At 43.9% G+C, this 24,866-nt stretch overlaps 1 protein-coding gene across 1 annotated transcript; it reads left to right on the top strand.

The window, feature by feature from the left end:
* The first annotated feature begins 2,737 nt into the window (after positions 1 to 2,737).
* Positions 2,738 to 3,746, top strand: LOC146822685 (uncharacterized). The gene has a single exon (XM_085606266.1). The coding sequence runs from the start codon at positions 2,763 to 2,765 to the stop codon at positions 3,744 to 3,746; it is 984 nt and encodes a 327-aa protein (XP_085462392.1). The 5' UTR covers positions 2,738 to 2,762.
* Positions 3,747 to 24,866: the final 21,120 nt, after the last annotated feature.

The raw sequence follows: 24,866 nt of genomic DNA, 5'->3' as shown, positions 1-24,866 counted from the left end.
TCTTTGCCCTAAGGGTACTTACATAGCCCTACAATCTGTCACAGGTTGGTGGCAGAGCATTTGGATGAGGTGTCAGTTATTCCTGGAGTACAGCTTTGTCATTATATTGATGACGTGTTGATTCAAGGAGAGTCCCAAGAACAGGTGCAGGCTCATCTAGACAGAATTGTAGAGCATTTGCAGAGCAAAGGGTGGATGATTAACCCAGAGAAGGTGCAGGGACCCTCCCAAAGTGTGAAGTTTTTGGGTACTCAGTGGCATCAGGGACATAGAGAGGTGCTGCCACAAGTAAGGCAAAAGATCAAGGAGTTTGCAGTGCCGCGAAACAGGAAGGAGGCGCAGCGCTTCATTAGATTGTTTGGTTTTTGGAGACAGCACATTCCCCATTTGAGTCAGATCTTGGCCCCTCTGTACAAGGTTACACGGAAGAAGCATGAGTTTGAGTGGGGGGAGGCCCAGCAACAGGCATTTGAGTCAGCGAAGGAGGCTATACAGCGTGCCCTGGATCTATGGCCCATACGAGAGGGAAGCATTGATTTGAATGTAACAGTCCAGGATCAGTATGCGACCTGGAGCCTGTGGCAAAAACAGGGGAGACAGAAGGTGCCCCTAGGGTTTTGGACAAAGAAACTACCTGATGCTGGAGAGCGGTACACTCCTTTCGAAAAGCAGTTGTTGGCATATTATTGGGCTCTGGTGGATAGCGAGCAATTGACCCTGGGACAGAATGTGTTTTTGAGACCTGAAATTCCTATCATGCAATGGGTGATAAGCTCACCCAAGACACACAGGATTGGGCATGCACAGGAGGCTAGCGTCATAAAGTGGAAATGGTACATACAAGACAGGGCACGAGTGGGTCCTAAAGGTACCGCAGTGCTGCATGAGCAAGTGGCGCAAACTCCAGTAGCAGATGCAGAAATGTTGCAGGATGTACCCAAAGTGCGAGAGTCCCCAGTGAAATGGGGCGGGCCCTTCTCAGAGTTGTCCGCGGAGGACAAAAAGCATGTGTGGTTTACAGATGGCTCAGCCAGATATGTGGGGACCAAGAGACATTGGAAAGCGGTGTCATACAATCCTGTGACCAAAAAGTTGCTGTCGACTACTGGAGAGGGAAGAAGTAGTCAGTTTGCAGAATTGTACGCAGTTTACCAGGTTTTAAAGCAAGAGCTCCCTGGTACATGTCACATTTATACTGATTCATGGTCTACGGCCAATGGGTTAGCCACTTGGCTTCCCACATGGCATGCTCATAGTTGGATGATTCACAATAGGGAGGTTTGGGGAAAGGAGTTGTGGCAGGAGATTTGGGAATTGTTGTCCCAGAGTACAGTCACAGTTTATCATGTTGATGCTCATTGCCCGACTGACTCACTAAAGCGTTGGTGCAATTCCTTTGCAGACCAAGAAGCGAAGATTCGTGAAGCTGAGGTGGCGACGCAAGATTCTGACTTGGTGGGCATGGCTAAATGGGCGCATCAGAAAAGCGGACATTTGGGCGAGCGAGCCACTAGCAGGTGGGCAGAAAGTAGAGGGATGCATATCCCCCTAGATTTGTTTAAAACTGCGATCATTCACTGTCCCTTTTGTCAGCATACCCAACACAGACCAGTTCCACAGGTAGTGAGAGGCCAGCTAGGCAGAGGGAAGTTGCCAGGGCAAATATGTCAAATTGATTTCATCGGGCCAATGCCAATGAGTCGAGGATGTCAGTACGTATGCACGGTGGTGGATACCTATTCTGGCTATCTCATCGCCTTTCCATGTAAGAGAGCAACCCAGTCTAACACTCTGAAAACTTTGAATTTGTTGATTTTGCATTACGGAATTCCTTTGCAGGTCCAGAGTGACAATGGGTCACACTTTAAAGGAAAGATGGTGCAAGATTTTTGTGTGCAGCATAACATTGAGTGGATCTATCACATACCCTACTACCCACAGGCAGCGGGTTTGATTGAGAGAATGAATGGCTTGTTGAAAGAGCAGTTGAAAAAGTTGTCTGATGGGTCATTGAAGGGGGGGAGGGATCACTTGTCTGATGCATTGCAAATTTTGAACAACCAACCCCTTGCTAATGCAGAAACTCCTTTGATGTGCATGTTGACCCCAGCTTTGCAGATCAAGCCCCATGTGGCCACAAAAACTATTTTGTACTGGGAGACAGCTCCCGGAGCTTTAGCTCCATATCGTGCCACACCAGAAGCTGCTGGTCTTGATTTACATGCCCTGAAATTCTATCGACTGCAACCACGAGACATTACCTTGATTGAGACAGGAGTTAGAGGTCAAATTCCCCCAGAGCATTTCGGACTGATCGCTCCTCGATCTGGGCTTGCCCTTAAAGGCATCCAGGTTTTGGGAGGGGTGGTCGATGCCGATTACCAGGGGGAGATTAAAGTTATGCTATTGAACAGTGGAGACAATGATCTGTGCAACCCGGTGACCGAGTTGCCCAAATGGTGATCATGCCGGTTTATGGAGGAAATGTCATGAAGAGGACAGCCCCAGCCCTTCTAACTGTGCGAGGAAAGGGCGGGTTCGGATCTACTGACAAGAACCCAGGGGTGAAAGTATGGGTAGAGTCCCCAAACAAACCTCCAGAACCTGCATAATTAATCGCTAAAGGAAAGGATAATATCCTTGTCATCATGAGACCCGGACAGGAAAAGTGGGAAAATGTACCTGCTGAAAATTTTTATTTACGAGAGTGATTATACCAGTTTGTTTTCTGTTTCTAGATCACAGTATGGCTTGCCGCTGCGATGCTTGCGCTGTGTGGTCTGTGTTTGGGCGTGTCCGGAGGGGTCCGGGAGGGCCCGGGGATGCCGAAGGGGATCAACCGCCCGAGTCGGATGACAGCATTGTTGCAGCAACCAGATAACATCTGGACCTACTTGGCCGAGAATGTGCTGAACACCTCCCACTTCTGTATGAGAAATCTTCAGAGTACAGCTGATATGATATCCACTTGTCTTGTTGCCGTACCTACCCCTGCACGTGTGCTTCTCCACATCTTCAACCAAACTAACTTTGAAGGGGTAGTGGAGGAAACTGATGTTCAAACACATCTGAGTCTTTATGAGTACTGTCGTTTTTGCCCGGAGGTTACAGATAATCTCTGGAGGAACATGACAAGTATTGTTACCTACAACATCACTACTGGAGACGTTTGCTATCAACTAACTTGTGACCCTGCCAAAATTGGCAAGTGTGGCCAATTGAAACTAGAGAAAAGCACACAATTGAGCACTGATCAACAAACATTATGTCAGTCACGACATGATAGCTTTTGCAGTAATGTTACCAATCATATGGTCTGTAATCATACAGTATTAGCCGCTAGCCATGTTAACCATTTGAAATTATCTAAGGGATGGCTTTTTTCGTGTGGCAATATTTCATACACTTACATACCAGCTAATATAACTGGAGGACCATGTGCCTTATCACGATTAAGTCTTATGCTTTTTCCTATGCAGTCTATCACACATATTCGCTCCCCGAGAGCTGCTGTTCAATTACCTGAGGATTGTGATTCTAACATTGACTTGCTTTCTAGGACAGAGTATACTAGTTTGGCTATTTCCATTGTAGGAGTGCCAGGACTGTCCGTTTATAATGCAAGAACTATTGCTAAACTTGCCTGTTTAATTGCGAAGAATCTCAATCATACTTCTGCCGCTCTAGCTGATTTGCTATTAGATGTTCAAGGAACGAGAAAAGCTGTCTATCCATGCACATATTAATGCTTTAAAAGATTTAGTGAAAGGGCTTACCCAAAATGTTGATCAAGGATGGTGGGATTGGTTGTTTGGGTGGCTACCTAATTTTGGACAGCTTCGTTATATCCTGGGAGTTATCGTAGTGATTATTGGTGTTTCTATTTCATTATGCTGTTGTATTCAATGTATTCCTAATCTTCTCTCCCTTCTTCGTCCCAGATCCATAGTATTTAGACCAATGGGATATGATGGGTGAATCGAGGGTCAAGGGGTGGAATGTATTGCATTTGCCATTTTACACGTTACACATGCTAAACTGCATATTGACCTCGATTCCGTGTGATGCTCTGGTCTTCCATTTTGTTGTATTGCATTTCCATTTTGTGCTGCTCTGACCTGTAGTTACACTTCAGCAGTAACAAACATGTTTTTCACGTAAACCAGTACGAGCTGGTGCAAGACATACCCCGTGAGGTTATTTTGTGCCTTGAGCCTGTTTTTGTGCATTCTATGCTTATCTCTAGGACATAGGGAGGATGCGCTGTGCAAGGCTCTCCAAGGCCGGAGATAGGGAAAGAAATGTCTTTTGCCTCTGCGCACCCAAGCAGAATCTGGCCAGGTCTGTATGGGTGGGTCCGACGCAGAGATGCGGCCAGCACCTATGATGGATGGATGGGCGAGAACGCCTGCTAGAGGGTTCTCGAACGTGTTGATTTAACTATAAAAAGCGGTGTCCGTGAGGTGGAGCTCAGGAACTCAGTCTTGGAGTGGACGCACTCGCGGGACGACTTTGGTGCCCGGAGAGATTACTTCCTGTGCCCAAGTCTCTACAGGGTTCCCGACTTGGTGTTTTCGGTGCTTGGCCAGGGATGTTGAAGACTCCGGTGCAGACGCATCTGGTTAGGTGCTTTGTACATTAACTGTTTATATATCTATATTCCAGATCTCATATTTGTGTATATATATGGTGTGGTGTATTCATTATTTCACTTGGTGCCTAAGAACTTACTAGCTTCAGTGACTTATTGCTTTTGTCTACGATACTAATAAAGCTCATTTTACCTCCAGAGGAGTGTCGGAGTTTCTGTGTAAGTAAGTGGTGTGCGTAAGTTTAGATTACGCAAGTGGGCAAGGCAATACAGTTACCTTTCCCAATCTTCAGCTTTCTAGAGCATGAAAATCAATCCAGAATTCATCATCATCTCTGTACTAGAGGGGATATTTCCATCTTTCCATCACTAAGGTATTTCTCTTGCAGCCAAATTGCTGCATCTCGCTTGAATTTTCATTTGGAATCAGCTACAAAAGCAAAAAACAGCGATGACACAGTGATAAAAATGTTCACCATCGCAGATTTAGAGTAGGTGCTAAATATTTTATTTTACAGCTGCAGAATCAAGAGCACCCATTTTCTTATCAAATAGAGTGAATATGTAGCCTCAAACCGTCTATGGTAACTGTTGCACATGGTACTGCCCATTTAGTCCCCCAAGAGTTTCAGCTTTGGATCAACTGTTTATTGGACCATTATTGTGGGTAAGTCTCCCTACCTGAGTCTCACTCCCAGTAACTTCATGGTAAAAAGGATTGTGCAATTCTACCACCAGTGCTTGACTTTTAAGATAAAGCCGCTGTGACACAGTTGGGTTAAAGGGCACTGGGCTGGTTACAGAATAACACATGTGTGGTAGGGGAGTTGGCTGCCATCTTGAAAGTTAATTTGTGAACTGTGAAGAAACCTGCCTCATAGAAGGGCAGGTCTCTTCACAGACGACTAATAAATCAATACTCAACCTCTTGGAGGCGTTCCTTCACTGGCAACGTGGATCAAGTGACAGCCGATTCACCTCCGAAAAATGTCTCATCTTTTTCAGTCTTGTCCATAGTTCCCTCTAAGCTGCACTCCAAAGGTGGGGTGGGAGGGGCACACAGTGTGTTTCCTCTCTTCGCATTGAGTGTGATGCAGAAGGCACCTCCTCGAATTCTGGCTGCCATAAAATGCTTCAGTGCAGCCTTTGAAGTTTCTCCTTTCTCTCAGCTGAGAAGTGAGATGCAGAGTTAATTCAATATGATTTTTTTTACTGTTATGCTAGGTTTTAGGGCACGGAGACTGAGATGATGTTTATCTATGCTATCCACTAGCCAGCGTTTTTTGTGTGAATGGAGATTGGGGTTGGAGGTATCTGCTACACAGTCATTGTGTACAAAAGAAGTGTCTCAGAGCAGCTTGTGTTTGTAAGGGCATATCAGTGAAGACAAGCTGCAGCACAGACAATGTGCTGTTAAATTCAGCTTTCATGGCGTTTATTTTAAGAGATCACTGAGAGGAATGTGAACATCTGCAGTGGAGTTGGGCCCTAAATCAGCAGGGGAGGGTGAGGGGCTCCAAAGCCTTGATGGCAGATGGGCACATTTAGTATTCATTCCTTGATAAGTCTGCCTCCTTTTTGCAGGTGCATATAGCATGAGCACCAGTTACAATACACAAGGTCATAGGCACATTTTAGTCATGGGTAGATGGAGTGATTTGCCTAGAATCACAGGATGTTGAGCCACCTCCAAAACTACATTTTGTTTTCCCAGTTCCATAATCTGCAGCTCTGGCCATACTGCAACACCCCCTGCTGCCTCCTCCACCAAAAGGCACCACCTCTCCTAACAGAGCAAAACGATGATGTTAGAAACGGGTTTTCTAGTTGGCAGTGGTTTGCATCCTGTCTGAGTAAAGACCACACTCTAGTCAGGGTAAGTGTAGTACACACTATGTATACCTGTTCTCACCCTTGAGAAGCTTGGCACAGAGACCAAAATACAAAAAAATTCAACATACACAAGTTAAGGTATGAAGTCTTCAATATTAAATGCAGTTAGAGCACTTTGAAAACAATAGCTCCAACTGGTGCAATGTGGTTGCACTTGATCGAGACAAATCCACAAGTTCAGTCAGGCCACAATGGAACGCCGATCGGCTACAGGAGTCGCACGGACCCCGGTACAGGACCGTGAATGCATCAAAAAATCAAAGACGGTGCTATGCGCAGAGGAGGTGAGGCATTGCGAAGGCAATTGATGCGTCGGTTTCTTATTGCTCTGCAGGTCATTGGCATGTTGGCGCTCAGGTATGATGCCTTGTGCAAAGGAGGTGAGGCATGACTGTAGCAAATTGATGTGTTGGTTTCTGGAGGCTGTGCAGGGTCATTGAGCCCCTAACTCCCGGGAACAATGCAAGGTGCAGAGGAGGAGATGCATCGGTTGCTCGTGGAAGAGCTCATGTACTAAAGGCAATGTGGTGTCAGAGATGCTTCGAAGCCATGACAGTGTGTGTAGATTTCACTGCATCGATGTCGAACCACCAGGCCCCTGTCACTGTGTTGGAGCTGGAGCGTCTCAGTTTTTGTGAAGTGGTGCTCGATATTCCCACAGTGGCGGTACTTTGGAGGTGCTGCAGCACCATCGGGGCTTGCCTTGTAAGCTGCTGTTGTTGCGTTACACACCAAGCGAGGGGAACCATGACTTCAGTGCAGGCAGGGGTGAAGCATCGATTTTGCAGGAATGCGCTGGTTCAGAAATGATGCTTAGGGTAGGTGTGTTGACTTTTGGTTGCACCACCAGAATCACCTTCAAGGGTCCAGGACTGGGTTTGGTACCGCGTGGCAGGTCAGGATTCACTGCAGAGGAGCCCAGGTGCTGGTAGCATGATGCAGGTGCAGTGTTTGTAGGCCTTGAGGCTTCCAATAGGAGGCAAGCTTAACTCAAGCCTTTGGGGAATCTTTAGAAAGCAGGATGTAGACAGTAAAGACCTGTCCACTCACTCATAGGCAAGAAGCAGCAGACAGCAGGCCAACACAGCAAAGCAAGCAATGAAGTGACAGCCCCTTCTGGCAGTACAACAACTCTTCTTTCTGGCTAAATGTACTCAGTCCAGAACTGTCCATAACTGTTCTGAGTATATGGTGTTAGATGTCCAGTACTTATACCATTTAGCCTTTGAAGTAGGGAGACTTCAAGAAAGGTCTTTGTCCTGAGTCAGGGCCAGGAAGGGCAGGGTCTTGTGCACTACACACTACAGGTGGGTATGCAGCTCTTCGTGTGGGGACAGGAACAGCCTTATTCAGGGGCAAGTGTTGACTCCTACAACCACTGTAGCTCAGAAAGACCCATCAGCCTGGTGATGGGCCATCAGGATATGCCGGGTACATCTCAGCTCCCTTTGTGTGTGACTGTCTAGGGTGAGTTTGCAAAGCCCAACTGAGATCCAAATCAGAAATGTATTCTATGGACAGGCAAAGGCAAAAAATAGTTAAAGTAAGAATATATCAACTTTTTAAAGTGGCATTTTCAGACCTGCAATTTAAAAAAACAACTTCACTGAAAGATGTGTTTTAAATTATGAGTCCAGAGACACCAAATTTCAATTTTTTATCAGCTCTCAATTGGAAAATACCAGTGTGAAATGTTACAAGGCAGCTCCAGTGCAAATCTACGGGAAAAGCGAATTTAGCAGTTTTTCACTCCCAGAACAGGAGAAACTTAAAAGCACATGTCCTACCTTTCAAATACACAGAACCCTACCCATAGGGCTACCTAGAGCCTACCTGATGGGTGCCATACCTACAATAAAAGAGAAGGTTTGGGCCTTGAAAGTTGGTGAACTTGCCAGGTCAACGTGGCAGTTTAACATTGTTTACACAGGCTCTGCAGTGGCAGGCCTGAGAAATGTTTGACAGGCTCCTCGTGTGGGTGACAAAATCAGTGCTGCAGGCCCACTAGTAGCATTTGATTTACAAGCCCTGGGCACATGTAGTGCACTGTGTAGTAATCTGGTTCCATGAGTTGAGATGACACAGCAGACGTAGCCGAGTGATGTCTTTATGATATTTATTAAGTTCTTAACATCCATAGTACAGCCCCACCAGGAGCAGCCTGCTAGCTGCTCAGTCCATCTTCCCAACTGTCTCACACACACCTAGGCACCCAAGCATTCCACTCATGTCAAAATACCACACAGAACTCTCACACTGGCTGAGCAGCTAGTTACAAGGTAAAGGGGAACACTAATAACATTACATGAAGATACTACATTATCTTCTTTCTTTAACTTGAAAATAAATCAAACCATACTAAAAGTTTTTAACAACTATACACAAAATGTACACAAGTAATCAATAGTCTAAAACCCAGGGGTAAAAGGTAAAAACCATACCACGAGAGGGAAACAGACTACACAAAGGAAGAAAGATGGGTGAAAAGATAAATACAAACTATCACCATCCTCCTCCTTTAATAAAACACAAAAGGAACGTTTAGCTCACTAAAAGAAAGTGAGAAAACACCACATGAGATACATGTGAAACAAAACAGAGAGAAAGACAGTAGAAAAGGACTACGGGTACTCTACACATTGACGAGACAAATGGGGAGAAAACACCCCCAGAACTAGTACACTATGGGTGGACCACACCCATGTACGTATGACAACAAATAAGAAACAGACACTGTGGGTGGACCACACCTATGTACGTACTCCAAACTATGGGAGGACTGCACCCATGTAGGTATTGTTATGTCAGGAACACAAGCCAGAAAACATGCCAAAATGGGACACAGGCCATAAAGCAGACTGTAAACCCATTACAAATAACAAAGGTGGGACTAACACCCCTTTAAACTGAGTAAATGGGACTAACACCCATTACTAATAACATAGGTGGGACTAACACCCCCTATAAACTGAGTAAATGGGACTGATACCCATTACAAATAACATAGGTGGGACTGATACCCCCTATACACCGAGTAAATGGGACTGACACCCAAACTCAAACACGTAGATGGGACTAAATCCACTTCGACAAACAAAAATGTGAAGGACAGTGTGACTTAAACACACAACAGAAGACCATGTGCAGCACAAATTAACTAACATACATAAGAAACATAACTACATTGCATTAAATGTGACAAAATGTGGCATCACAATCTGTTATACAGATTCAACTTTCAGAAAAACAAATACATATTTTATTAACAAAATAATAAAAATGTTGACCCTCGCCGGTGAGCGACCTCTCAACCAGATTGCATAAAATTGCACACTCCAAAATAGAGCACCGGTTTAGACTGCAGAGCATGTAATCTGCAATGCCAAAAACTGGAGAGAATACAGCCTGTTTGAAAGTAACGCAAATTCTGAAAAGTCACCTTGTTTCAAATGATGACAACTGCGCGAACCAAAAGGTGAATCCACAAGTCTCTACACACAAGTCAACAGTGTCTGACATGCTCAATATACATGACTTGATGCTAAAAACTTTCAAATGGAAGTGTCAAAATGACTGAGTGAGCAACACCAGAGCCCTCTACATTACCATGAAACAGGCTCCAACTACGGCGAAAATATCCAATATTGACCACCCACGGAGAAAATGGACCATCAGACCCTGCCTCCGCCTTGAAACCATTGTTGCTCGTTTCATTGTCCGAGAGGAACCTTGTGTCCCCAACACAACTCTGGGACTTGCGTTGTGCCAGAAGGTCAAAATGGCTGAACGCTGAAACAACGTAGTTGCACAGTACAGAATACGTCACAGTACATGTATACTTCTCTGCAAGATGTAGATCACGCAATGTGAAAGTGCGTGACGACATGACAGACACTGACTTCTTCAAGCGGCATACAGGCAGGTGAGACACGCGCTGCTTTGAACAAGCCATTTACACTTTAAAAACACCAACTACCAACTTTTCCAATGATAACAGACATGATAACATTTAAGTTGAAAAAAATCACCGCTCCCAAAGTCAATTACACGTTAAATGTACATACCGCAGCTACCTTCCTGCAGAGTTGAACACGTGAAGGGGCACAGAGTTCGAATAGTGCACTGCAGGAACAGACACCATGTTTAAAAATAGCATTTTCCTCAAATCCAAAGCTGCCAAAGTCAAATCAGAGGGCACACACTCACATTCATGTTGACAAAAAGTAGCTGCATTAAACTTGTTGTTGAGAACGTACACTATGTCCCAAAAATTTTGAGTGAAACTCCAAGAAAAGTGAAGTCTTTGAGCAGAGCATGTCTTTGCTGGGGCTGTCCGGTGTAATGGACACTGGTGGGGCTGCGTGGCATGATACTCCAATTTTCATTTCTTTCTTGTTACTACAAATCATTTTTTCCATGTAGGTCTTTTTTTCTTTAACATTAGACTTCCTCAGTTGTCTCTTATGTAACATTTCCTCCAAGAAACTTACTTGCGCAGACTTTGTGTTTATTTTTGAAAGACTACTGTTAGAAGGTGGTTCTGACACTATGGGCCGCCCGGATTTTTCGCTTTTTGAGCACCTAATTGTTGAGCTTTTACTCTGGGGGAGCCTCATAAGTTGGGACTCACCCACAGTGAACTCAGGATGTAAGAGACTGCAAGGGGATTTTAATGGTGTTCCCCTGGCTTGACCAGGCCACTGCGCAGCAGCTGGAGTAAGGGACACCAGGCTGGTTACATGCAGACACGTGTGTACATGCGTGTGCACATGTGTACGGGCTGCGCAGGGGAGATTCCTAGCGTGCGCAGTCCAGGAGCAGCTACAAAGGGAATGGTGTGGCAGGACTTATGCAGTATTGGGTGGTGACGTGGAATAGGCTCTATACCCTGGAAAGAAACATGCCAGGGAAAGTCAGTGTGTTTTACTGTGTTTTCACTTCATTATTCCCCAATAGGAATGTGGGGCCCATGGCTAGATTAACTTCCGTTAGGCCTACAGATTCCAGACACGCACTTAAGTCCAATGTAGCGAATCTGAAAATAAGTATTCTGCAGAGTCCAAAGTCATATTTGTACTGCTTTTGGGTCATCCAGAACTGTCATATTTCTCTGAGCCAGCAATGACCAGACCCAGGCTGAGGGCTGACCTCAGCTGGATGGATTGATGACCTTTCTTCCACAAGCGAGGGCCTCCTCTCCATGAAGAGAAGATGGGAGGGGCTACAGACTCATCCATCACTAGGTGCCAGGCACCAGGCTGCACCAAGGAGGGAAGGCTGCGTGGGGGGAAGGTGCTTCCGAGACATGTGGCAGAAAAACTGGACAACGCCATTTTTAACAAACCCAGAGGCAGGACAAGAAGGAGGGAGCAGGGGCAGGAAAGTGATGTGTCGCTGTTTGATAGGACCAACAGAGACTTCCTGCCAGCCCCCGACTCAACTTTTAAAACGTGCTTGCAGAGGAAGAGAAGCTCTCTGGGGTGTGGTCGGCTGAGGCTGAAGGTGCTGGAGCCTGGCGCAATGGGCAGTTGGAAGGAGAGACCCCCTGACTGCCCCCAGGACCCTATCAGCACCAGAAGAAGAGCCCAGGACTGGTGCACAGAAGCAGGGGCCTCTGCACAGGGAGAAGAGAGGCCCAGAAGGAAAGCCTGGCGAAAGGCTGGTGCAGGGAGCCAGTGAAGACAGCACACTGCTGAATCTACCCTCTCAGAGACCCAGAGGGAAGAGGAGAGTGTTCCCAGTGGCTGGGGCTGGTAAAGAGGAGCATGAAGCGCCCCATAATGCCTCGCCAGGCATTTGGAAATCTGCTGTTGTGGTGCTTTGTGGCCCCCAGAGGAGGGGGGTCACCCTCACTTGTGAAAAGGGGGAGCTGCTGGAGGAGCGCAGTTTTTCTCCCCCCCAGCACGAAGAAATCTGCCATTTTGGTGCCTGGTGGCCCCCAGAGGAGGGGGTCACCCTCATGTGTGAAAAGGGATGCAGGGGGGCTGCAGGAGCACCGCAGTCTCCCCCAGCATAAAGAAGAACAGTCCACCCCTAAGTTTCATGGGGCATCTGAAAGAATAACCCCCTCAAGGGCTCAGCCAGCCTTTAACACCTTCTAGGCTGGAACTTATGTTCTACAGCTGAGGGTGTACTATGAAGTGCATCATGGAGTGAAGGGCTGAGTTGGGGATGTCTGGAGAAGGGCATCTCCTGGAGTTGAAGTGGTGTAATTGCACCGAAATGCATTTACTATTGGTTATTTCTTTTTAGGTGGACTGAAAGTCTCATGTGTAAAGTGAAGTACATGTGTAAGGTGATGTTAAGCTAAATGGAGTTATGTTGCTGGACCTTCCTGCTAGGGGGTCTGGGTTTATTAACATAATCCCATGCTTTTACCTGTGATTCCTTTTAAAGTGAAGAGGCGCACTGCAGGAGAAGTGTAGTTGCCAGGAGTACTTCTTTTGAAGGGACTGTAAGTCACATGCATAAGGAGATGTCATAAGCCAAGTGGGGCTATGTTGCCAGACAGTTCTGCTAGGATGTCTGGCTGTATATGCGCAATCCTGTGATTTCATCTGTGATGCCCTTAGGGGCTGTAATTGCAATGCATTCAAATGATGAACCAAGGTGATGAGTACTGTCATTCTAAAGTGTGCATAAACATGGATTCTTGCTGCTGCGCTTAGGTGAAGACCCCAGACTGCTAGCCCTTAAGATATAGAGGTGCATACTTTCTGGTCAGTAGGAGATGCTCAGTCAGGGTCATGTGTCACCAAGGCAGGTTTACCCCTTTTTAATGCTTGTTGAGGTAATGGGGTGGGTCGCCACTGGGATGGTGCCAGTGCGCAGGGCCCTCGCTCCAGGTTATGTTCAACTAACTGCATTGGGGGCAAGTTGATGTGCATACATGGGAGTGGTGGTACTAGACCCCACCCCCCTGCGGGAGGGGTGGAGATGTTATGCACAAAGTAATTCCAACAGCTTATGTATATTTGTAAATTTGTGCATAGTATTGAGTAGTGTGTGTGTTTAATAAATGTACTCTTACTTTTATAAAGCAAAGTACAGACTGGACAATCAATTTTTGAGTGTTAGTTTTTGTGCACCTGCAAATGGCGATTACTAGCCCACACCACCTCCCTTGAGTAAGCCTCAGACTGTTTTGCAACGCTACCCTCTGAGAGTCAGGCGCTACAATTGGGTGTTTGGTTCCCAGTGAAGGACAAATGTAGTCATGTTATTTGAGCAGGCCTCACAGATGCTGCCTCGTTTTCCAACAACAACTTTTTCCAAAAGTTCTCTTTGCTTCTAGTTTCTGTTGTTTTCTTCCAAAAGGAAAATATCCAAGGTTTGTCATCTTTGAGCTTCCTTGAGGCACCTTGTAAAACATGGATAAGTCTCCAAATCGTCGCCATATGTAGTAAGCTGGTTCCATGAGTTGAGGTGACACAGCAGACATAGTCGAGAGGTGTCTTTATGATATTTATTAAGTTCTTAACATCCATAGTACAGCCCCACCAGGAGCAGCCTGCTAGCTGCTCAGCCCATCTTCTCAACTGTCTCAGATACACACCAGGCACCCAAACATTCCACTCATGTCAACATTCCACACAGAACTCTCACACTGGCTGAGCAGCTAGTTAAAAGGTAAAAGGAGAACACTAATAACATTACATGAAGATACTACACACTGTACTAGGGACTTACTAGTAAATAAAATATGCTAATGATGGAGAAACCAAATGCCATTACATTTTAGATACAGAGCACATGCACTCTCCCACTGGTCAGATTTGGTAAAGAGCCCAGAGTCCTAACACCAGCAAAAACGAAGGTCAGTACACAGCCAATAACAAGATGTCAGAATAAAAAGACTGGGGAAATCACTCCAAAAGATGCCAGGTCTATCAGGTGAGTTGAGAGATCTGTAGGAGTGGGATTTTTACCCAATTCTGCAGCACACGGAAACAAAGCAGAGCAGCTGTTCAACTTCTAAGGGCTTGTTAATCTTCTGAAGGCTGTTGTATGTGCAGGAGCAAGGCTGGCACTGCCCTGCCTGCCCTGGGTAAGTCTTTCCGTGTAGATTATATTTTGATTTATTTTATCTTGCTTTGCTTCAATATGAGAAGTAGGAAACATCAAATGAAACATCAAACACCACATTTTTCCCACTTCTGAGATCGAGCTGCTGCCTGAATGTGTGAACTTTGCTATGCCCTCTGGGAAATTTTAATTTGTCCACGATCCGGGGTATTTCTCTCTCTCTCACTGATTTAAATTCCAAGCAACGAGGAAGAGGTCCAAGCAACAATGGTGCCTGTGTGCAAGTCAATAAGTGGGAGTAAAAGAGGGCACTGAAAGAAAGAAACTATGGAATGCATTAGAAATAGATCGCTAACCTTTGAAAAAACAAGTGAATATGAAGGTAACAAGGCAGGAAAGTGTATGAGAAGAGTGAGAACTAAGGAGAGCAAAAAAGAGAAATACAGTGAGAGGGAGAAAGCATGAATGTGTTGGTGTGGCCTAGTATCTCATGTTCAGGTATTGTACATCCCAGTAATTTGCAGGCCTTTTATGGCACATATTAAGTGGTCCAGTAATAGATGAACAATGTGTTCTGTTCAGAGTTTTCTATGGCCAAGTATTCCGTGGCACAGTGATTAGTAGACAGGCGATAGGCACTGTAGTGCTTGCTCTATGTGTATGGTGCAACCACAGAACATCTTTACATATTCTTGCACACGTTTTGCCATGTTCCTAACACCAACAAATGGTATGACGTTACTGTTCTTTCTTTTTTGTGTCACAGGTATTTGAGGGACATATTTATAAATCCTGTTACTCGCTCCAAGATTGTTAATTTCCAGGCTGGCATATAAGTTCTGATGGGCGATATTTTTGCTGTGGCACTGTTTCACAAGAACATCGTTCCTCATTTGGCATATTTTATTTGTGTCTAGAAGTGATGTGTAGTTTTTTTAAGTATGAAAAGCAAAGAATATTTCAGACTTTCATATGATTCTTTTTTGTTCAAGAAGAGTGATGTGTACAGTGTCTGTGAATGAAGTTCTGGTCAATCTCAACAGTACTTGAATCTAACATGTTTAACTTGGGAAAACATGCTATAAAATGCACACTTTAGTAAACTGAAAACAAGGGTGGATGGGAAAAGGAGATTTCTGAAAGGGCGGGTACCTTCCTCTATACCTACTTTTAAGCAGTACCTAGTTCATCTGCAGAGGTGTTCTTCGGTTGCGCTCACAGTCAGGAAAAGTGTGCACGCAAACATTCTGTTGTTGCTCACGAGGACGAATAATTAGAGGGAACATTGGTCTTATCCATTGACTGTCATCAATTTCATAGCATTCATTTTTTTTGACTCTCCAAGGAATCTTCACCAGATATATTCTGTTGAAGAAAATTAACAAATGAACAATTTCAGAACATATTTACCAAGGATCAGAAGTCCATCATTCTGTAAACATTAAAAGCAGGCGCCTCTCAGATTCAATGTTTTCACACGCCCCCAAATGTTGATTCTCTCATACTGAACTTCATATAAATGACTTGCTGGGTTGAGTCTATTCCCTATAGTTATCCTTGCCCAAGTCATGCCGTCATCTCTCAATTGTCCAAACCTGTTTTACATTCATTTTTGTATAGATTTTTGCCACAATGTCTTAAATGTTTTTACTGGCACAATTCAAATATATACATGCAAAACATTCCAACACCAGCGGTTTACAAGTTTCTTCAATTTTCATCTTATTATTGATTGTACACCATCAACTTTTACATTTTGATTCTGAAATTATTAAAGAAATTCTGTTATGTATTACTTCTCACTATCCCCCCTAGGGTGTAACAAATCCAAAGAGCCTATGTGCCAAGCTTTCCCTTATAAAATGTTTTTCTATATGCTCCCTCTTTGTTTTAGTGTCTATATAGTTTCTAAAACAAAAAATCTTATTTGATGTAGATTGTGTCATCCTGCCTGGAAATGACTAGTTTCCAATGATTTTATATTATTAGTTAGAATATTTGACTAATGTTCGTTTCTGTGGGTCTTTCTGTCATAGCAACATAGTACTTTTATAGGAACCTAACATAACAAATGCACAGTGCAAACTATCACATGTAACAAAACTCCTTCTTTTCTTCATGTACAGATGGCTATATTATATTTTTCCTATACATATACACAGTTTAAATACCTCAGGCAAAGAAAAGATACCTTTCTTAAGGATTTTAAGTTTTTGCTGTCTTTTATGAATCAATTCAAGGTTTTATATTTCGTCAACATTTGTGTTCCCTAATTCTTTCTCTAATGTGTCATCTCTTAAAATTAAATTTCAGTTCTTCTGTATGGTAGATATGACCTTGTTCAGGGTACTTAGGGCCTGGTTCAGTAATATTACTGTTGAGTTCATTTGCACCACTCCTCATGATAATGTTTCCCTTTGCGTTTTTGGTTTGTGGTTTATTTTGCTGGCCATCTTCAGTCCAACTGTAAACCAAGTCATACTTATTATCATAAGTATTATAACTATATTTCTGGATTATCCATTCATATATTGTTTATATATACCAGTTTACTTTATTGCCAGTTAGAACCTGTTAACAGTCTTCTAGCCATATGCATTTTGATAACTAATCTTTAGTGGTCACAGTTTCTGCAGCAAATGAAGTGATATTTTTGAAAGTTTCTCTTTCTTAAATCCAGTAAACACTTGTTAGGAGTTTGTTACCAATGTTCAAGGAAATCGTTCTTTTTCAGTTGAATTTTTAATTCCTACTTAATTCCTTTAAAAGAAAAGTATTGTGCAAGGGTCGATGCATGCAGTTTTTGCCAATTCATTTTTTTTTAGAAAATAGTTTCCTTTTTTTCTGAGCATGTTCATTTTTAGTTTCCTTTGTCAGTCACTCTATTTCTTTGTCTATTAGTCATAGGGTCCTATTACTCCACTCCCCTGTATAAATCAAACTTTTAGCCTTATTCTGGCTGTACATACCTTTTTAATTTATGTCTATGAGATGTATTGATAAATATTAAAATATATTAACATTTATTTGTTGTTGAACCTAGAGGTACACAAAGCTAGCATATATGATTCAAAAACTGCTTTTCTAAAAAAAAAAAGAACATGGATCCCATAGCCCATATGGCAATTCCACCTGCTAATGCAACTGTCCAGCTGATTCACATGATAACATGCTGCAATCCTCTCTCTTAAAAGTTCTACTGAGGTTACAATCGGGCACATTTTGCAGGGAACTATAAAGTTTCAACCCCCTTCTCCATGCTTACCCGTTTTTTGACTCGAGGAGAAATGTAACTGCTAATTGTTGCAGACATCTACATTCGTACAGCTGCAGTTGGGATGCAGGGGTATTACTGGCACTAGCCAAGATGCTTTATTCATCCATCCATCAATTAGATTAGATTAGATTAGATGAATTGGTTACTCCAACGGAATGTCCCAGCACTAGGAATTCTTCCTCTCTGTAGAGTCGGCCCCTGTCCGAAAAATATCTTAGCACCAGTCTACCTGGAATGACCTAAAGAACCATGGTTTGAGTTTCCTATGAAACAGCACTTCTGAGGGCTGCTTCCTAAGATCCAGCGGTAGTTGGTCCCAAACTTAAGCGGCTAAAATATCTACCTCCTAAGCGTGGAGTTTCAAACTAAATATTATCAGGAAGGGAATATGGGTAGACAGTCCTGCATCATTTCTTTAAGGTACTCCGAACTAAAATATTTGTCATCAAAGTGTGGAAATGTGGATTTTCCTGGTCAGTTATGTCCCCTATCTTGGACCCCAACGGTTCTATGAGCATGTCACAAGTACATGTATGTTCCCTCCAGTTCCAGTTATGAAGACGCAAATACATGTGCGTCCACCGTCAACATGTCCTCTGTCAGATCCGCCATGAATATGTCGGATATTCCATTCCTAAATATGAAAGGCCACCGGCTTTATATGGTTCACTTATGCCATTTTACAGTCCAAGGCAAGTAGGCCCTGATTCTGTCATCAAACTCCTTTTGCCTTCTGCCTCTGAAAGCTCCAGTCTGAGCCTGCATCTGTGACCATGAACTCTGTCTCATTCTCTGCGCGGCTCACGAAGCCTGACATCAGCCTATTCTCTGCCAAGAGCTGTATTTCACCTTCGAATTATCTGCTTCGCCCTCAGCCGATGCATTCCTGCCTAGTAGCTTAAGTAAACATTCTTCCAGTTACCAAGTAAGAGGCCCGGCTTCTCTGCCCTCATGCAAGTAATTCATAGCCCTGTCACCATGGAATATTCCCATCCCCTCGCATTCAGTGTAGACACTTAGACGCTTGTACACACACGCACAGTCAGTATAGAATAGATTCTGTCCGAGAGTCCTTCTTTATGGATAACATAGTTCTTTAAACATAGGATGTTAGATATGATTTGGGATTAGGTTGATCTGACCCCCAGACTTTTCGTCTCCACATGTAGAGCTAATGTCAAGTTCCCTTCACCCCCTAGTTACACGTCAATTACACGTCATGCTGCTGCGCGCGCATCTATGTCAAGTATTATCTTATAGATCCACCTATGCATGATATCATAACCAATCATGTGTCTTTTTACTCCTTGTAAACACCCATTTTCGGTTACGCAGGTACCACGTCAAGTTCCTTATCAATTATTACGCCTACTGTATTTGCTTCATTATAACGTATGTACTATAAAAGTCACTTCTTGTCAATAAAGTATGTACTTCACTTCCTGAACCCCGTGGTGATGGAACTTGAAGCATCCGATTATAATCGATTATTGGAATAAAGCCCATTCAGAAACTCTAATATCACGGATTCTGCCTCTCATTTTACTGAGCTATTTTATTAAGATTATGTATCAAATTCAGTCCCGGTAAAGGAATTTTTATTTACCACATGATGGCGCCCGAATAGGGACACTTTCTCATCTCACGCGCCGGCGGTGAGTTGTAGGCCCGGTCTCCTGCCACAGCTGGACGGACAATTACGCGTACCAGCAGGATTTCCTGTATCTCCCTCCGGTCAAGCGGGGGCGACTGAGACTACGATCAACACCCAGACGAGGCGGTGAGAAGTGCGAAGTATCCCGACCAGAGCCTAGCTGAGAGAGCAAGATCCGAGGTATATCGAGACCCACCAGTTCGAAGTCTAGCCCAGTTCCCGACGAGTCGAGTCGAGTCCAGTCCGGTTCAAGTTCAAGTTACTGAGGCCTTCCGTTTCCGAAGCTACCCGGTGAGTACCATTTCTGGGGAGGCATTTCTGACGTGCACATAGGTTGTGCCGGTCAAGACGGGTTTGGGTACACAAATCCGGTCTGCACTGTTTTAGCAGTGTATCTGTACTGTTTAGCAGTATATCAAGTATTCCGAAGTATCTAGTAAGTGTCAAGAATTAAGCATGGTGATTTAGTTATGCAGACGATCATCATTGTTGTTTCAGTTAAAGGTTTAATGTTTTAATGTTAAATGTGTTAAACGTCTTGCATATTGTGGTATGAATGGTTGTTCATTAGTGTGCTTTTTGTATTAAGTGTGTTCAAAATTAAGTATCGGATCAGTTGTCAATATGCCGCTTTTTTCGAAATTAAGACAGATCACTACTAGGAAAGGGGTACTTGAAGAAGCCGTCCCTATTCCTCCTAGGGATACTCCAGGGCACTTTATGTATCAGAAGCATGGCTTAGATGCCATATTATTTCTTGATTTATGGGTAGATTATACCAAGGGATTGCCGGAAAGTCAGAGGTGGCCCACAGCGGGAACCTGGGATGCAGAGTGCATCATGAAAGTCGAGGAAGAATTATGGAAGAGAAAAGTCAGACAGTCACAGAAAGACGCTGTTGAGTTATGGCGTAAAGAATCTCAAAGACGTACAGAAAAAGCACGTAGACAGGAAGAGAAGAGTAAAGAAAGTTCAAATAAAGTTCAAGAAAATCTATTAATTGAGGAAGGTATCCGAGTGAAATCGGAACCAGTAGATAGACAAAGAAATGCCCTTATGAATGGTATGTATCCTCTTCTAGCCGAAGGATTACCTAAGGCTGCTCCAGAGATGCCAAAAGACTTGCCACCCCCATTATTTCCAATTAAGGTACATCCTAAAGGACATCCCAGAACCGCAGAAGATGTTTTTCTTTCCTCATATCTAGATGACGCAGCTCCCGAGTATGCTAACCCCGCACCACATAGACCGTCTGGCGGGGGGGTTCAACGTCAGGATCAGGTATCTGTCCCTGTGCAACAGCAAGTCCCAACACTAGCTTCGGCAAGCACATCTGTTTCCGCATCTGTCTCCACAGTCGATTCTACAGTGGTGTCCACACCTATAGTTGCTGTGTCACGTTCGACGAATCCTTTCACACCCGACGCCCCAGATGGGGCCACGGGAGGTGCTAGCAATACTTTTACGCCACCTAGAATAAATAAACTTGTTTTTCAAGAGTCAGCGCATTCACGTACACCCAAATTCGTAAGTGAACGTGCGCTTAAGGAACTTCTTATAGATTGTAGATATGACCCGGTGGTCGGTAAAGAGGACGAAATGGTCCTGGCATCATTACGTATCAGACGAGCCGCAGGGTATTTAGCGAGGTTACCAGGAATGACTGCGCATCTAGATAAAATATATCATTTTGTTCAAACAGGGCGAGATCCAGAATGTATTAACAGAGCTATGGAATTCCAGAAAGTAGAGATACAAGGGGAACTGCTACGTTTCCTCATAAACTGTGTGATCAGAAATCAAGACCGACCGGGGGTAGACCCGGATGCAATGCATATTCTTACAAAATGGAGCCAGAATATATCAGAAGGAAGACACGATAAGCAAAATTGTATAATAGCCATGTGCCGAAAGATCCGTAAAGAAATAGAACGGATACACGAAGAGAGATTACAGACCGACGAGTTCGAACAAAGCGAGGAAGAAGGGTCAGGACCACCCGCAGGACAGTTGGACACCATAGCCTATGTAGGTAGAGGAAGATCTTGTCATAGGGATCAGACTAGATGTCATATTGACTCAATACGTCCGATATGTCCAGATAATAACAGGAATTTCCAAATACCTATAATTAATATAAGGTCTAACGAGCATTCGTTCCAAACTGCTGACAAACTACTCCGAGAACGAAGGGGTTATCATTTTCTCGATTCTATGGATGAACAAGATTTAGCCAGGGCAGCTGTCCACTGGGTGGACAGTCCCGGAAAATATAGTGATGCTACAGTAGTACGCACATTTTTGAATCTCACCCCAGATGAACAGAGGTTGGCTGGGATTTATATGATTCAACAACTCATTATACTATATCGGAGTCAGCATTCGGACCCTGGTCCGTTACCTGACATATTGACTGAATTGCTTACAAATAAATGGAGAGGTCCAGGTACTGAATTAATTAAAGAAATTCTAATGTCAAGAAAACAGTATATTCTTTTTTTATGCTCAGAGCATACCTCATTGCCCAGCAAGGAAAGAACAACGTATCACATGGATAGACAGAATCCCTTACGAGAAGTACACCCAATAAAAGGCGAGGGCGACGAGTTTAGGCGCGTATTTGTATATACGCCCATATCAAAAATAGAACTGTTAGAAATGAAGAAAGTGGTACCTAGTCATGACAAAGACCCAGCGGGTTTTCACCGAGAAATTAAAGACATGTTACTCATGGGAGAGTATACCTATCCCGACATTATGACGATATTAAAGGTGTTGATGCCTGCTGGCATTTATGAGAAACTCAAGGAAAAAGAGTGGGAGGTAGGAGACCAAAAGATAGAATGGTCAGTGTTAGAAGCGGAAGAAAAGGCCCGAACTGCAGGAGCAGGACTCGGGGATAAAACTAAAGCACTACCAGGTTTGCTAGTACAGGTACTGCCACGTTTATTAACTACGAAAAAGGAAGATTGGGGTACAATTTCAGCCTGTAAACAGAAGCAAGATGAAGACACTAGTGATTACTATGCCCGATTTGAAAAATGTTTTGGTATAAATAGTGGCATAAAAGCAAGTAGCGAATCATACCCGCATCTGTTTGTAACAAAATTAGTAGAAAATGCTCTGTCCCCGGTAAAGAATAGAGTATTAAAATTCGAGAGTACCTGGCAAGGTAACACTCCAACACAAATGTTACAAATGTTACAGTACCATCACAATAGAATTAAAGAGGAACAGGAACATGAACACAGACGCATGAAAGACACAAAAATGAAAATGCTAGTTGCCCAGACAGTACCAGCTGAAGGACATAAAAAGGGTATGACACATTCCGATTCAGCAGGACCGGTAAAAGGGACATGCAATTATTGTAAGAAGCCAGGTCATTACGTACACGATTGTCCAGTTTTAAAACATAATATCGCCATAGGTAAAACACAAGAAAGACCACGGCCACTCAGACAGGATCAGAATGAACAAGGAGCTATGCAGCATGCCCAGGCCATGCCAGCCGCACAACAGCCAATACAGTTTGTGCCAGCTGCACCACCGTTGCCTGCTGCTGCCACACAGACCACAACACGACAAATGTATCAGACTGCACAGTATGAATATCCTGAGTATCAGCGTTACGCATGAACTAGCCTAGAGAGGGAAGTTGACTTACCCCTTATCGAGATTCCTGTAGATCAAGAAGGACCTTATGTACATAGTGAATTATTAGGTCAAGATAGAAAATTCTTACTCGATACAGGGGCAAGTCGAACAACTATAAAACGTAGTGAAGTTCCAGGGGCACCCCTCTCAGGCTCTCAGAATATCTCCCTTGGTTTTTCAGGAAAACCTATTGTTAATGAAGTATCACAGCCTCTTCCACTTACGATAGGACCTTTGACACGAACTACAGATTTATTGCTTACTAAATCATGCCCAGAAAATCTGTTAGGAATTAAAACTCTGAAAGCCCTAGGAGCCATAATATGTTGTTCTCCGGAAGGAGTAAGGTTGTTTTTACGTGATTTTAAAGGTCACTATGTGTCTAGAGACATGGATCCCCGACTACAGACTTTACCTACACATCTATGGGCACAAGGCCCTACTGATGTTGGTTGCATGAATATTACACCATATCGAGTCACACTCAAGGCAGGAGTGGTGCTACCACGAATGCGACAATACAAGTTACCACCAGATGCTGTAGTGGCTTTACTACAAATCATTGACGAGCTAATTGCCCAAGGAGTAGTTGTAGAAACAGACTCCAATGTATGTAATTCACCGATAATTCCGATTCTTAAACGAACAGATCCTACAGCCCCGCCAGTATATCGATTGGTTATTGATCTGCGCGAGTTAAACAAATGCATTGTGCCACAATTCCCTGTGGTCCCAGATATCTCGTCATTATTGACAGCTATTGATTCCGAAGCAACATTCTTTACTGTAATTGATCTCAAAAATGCCTTTTTCAGCGTCCCAATAGATCCGGAAAGTCAATATTTGTTCGGATTCAGTTTAAATGGGCGTAGCTTTAAATTCTCACGCGCACCTCAAGGATTTACAGAAAGTCCCAGCATCTATAGCCAAGCACTGAAAGGAGAACTTGACAGTATCCACATGCCAGTTAACACCGCTCTGCTTCAATACGTCGATGATCTGCTGATCACCGCAAGAAGCGAACCTGAATGTGAAAAAGCATCGCTGACAGTTTTACAATTCCTAGCCGAAAAGGGGCACAAGGTGTCCCCTTCTAAGCTGCAATTCTGTGTCCAGCGAGTTGTTTACCTTGGACACTCGCTGTCCAAGGAGGGAAGGCAGCTTACACCCGACCGCATTCAGTTAATAGCTAACATGCCAATACCCAAGACACAAAAGGAAGTACGAGCTTTCATAGGCCTCACGTCATATTGCAGGCAGTGGATCCCTCAGTACGTATTTCTAGCAAAACCACTCATTCAGTTAACCACACAGGAGGCAGCCACACCGACTGTTCTCCCTTGGACTCAGGAACACACACACGCTTTTGAAAGCTTAAAGAAAGCTTTATGTCAAGCACCCGTTTTAGCAACGCCATGTTACAGAAAACAGTTTACACTCTTTGTTACAGAACGCGAAGGTGCTGCCTTGTCAGTACTCACACAGGAACAAGCAGGAGCACACAAACCATGTGCTTATTTTTCTAGTACATTAGATCCCGTAGCTCAGGCTTTGCCTGCATGCCTGAAATCAGTGGCAGCGACAGCTTTGGCAATCAGACAAAGCGATGCTATAGTGTTGGGACATCCATTGACAGTTCAAGTACCACACGCAGTAGAGGTTCTTGTGAATAGAACGCAAACACAACACTTGACCATAGCAAGACTTACAGGATATGAACTTACATTGTTTCAGCCACATATAGAAATCAGACGCTGTAACACATTGAA

The sequence above is a fragment of the Triturus cristatus genome, chromosome 5_2 (assembly GCF_964204655.1).
Source record: "Triturus cristatus chromosome 5_2, aTriCri1.1, whole genome shotgun sequence".
Lineage (NCBI taxonomy): Eukaryota > Metazoa > Chordata > Amphibia > Caudata > Salamandridae > Triturus > Triturus cristatus.
The sequence above is the reverse complement of the archived record's forward strand: the minus strand, read 5'-3'. Positions and strand labels throughout refer to the sequence as shown.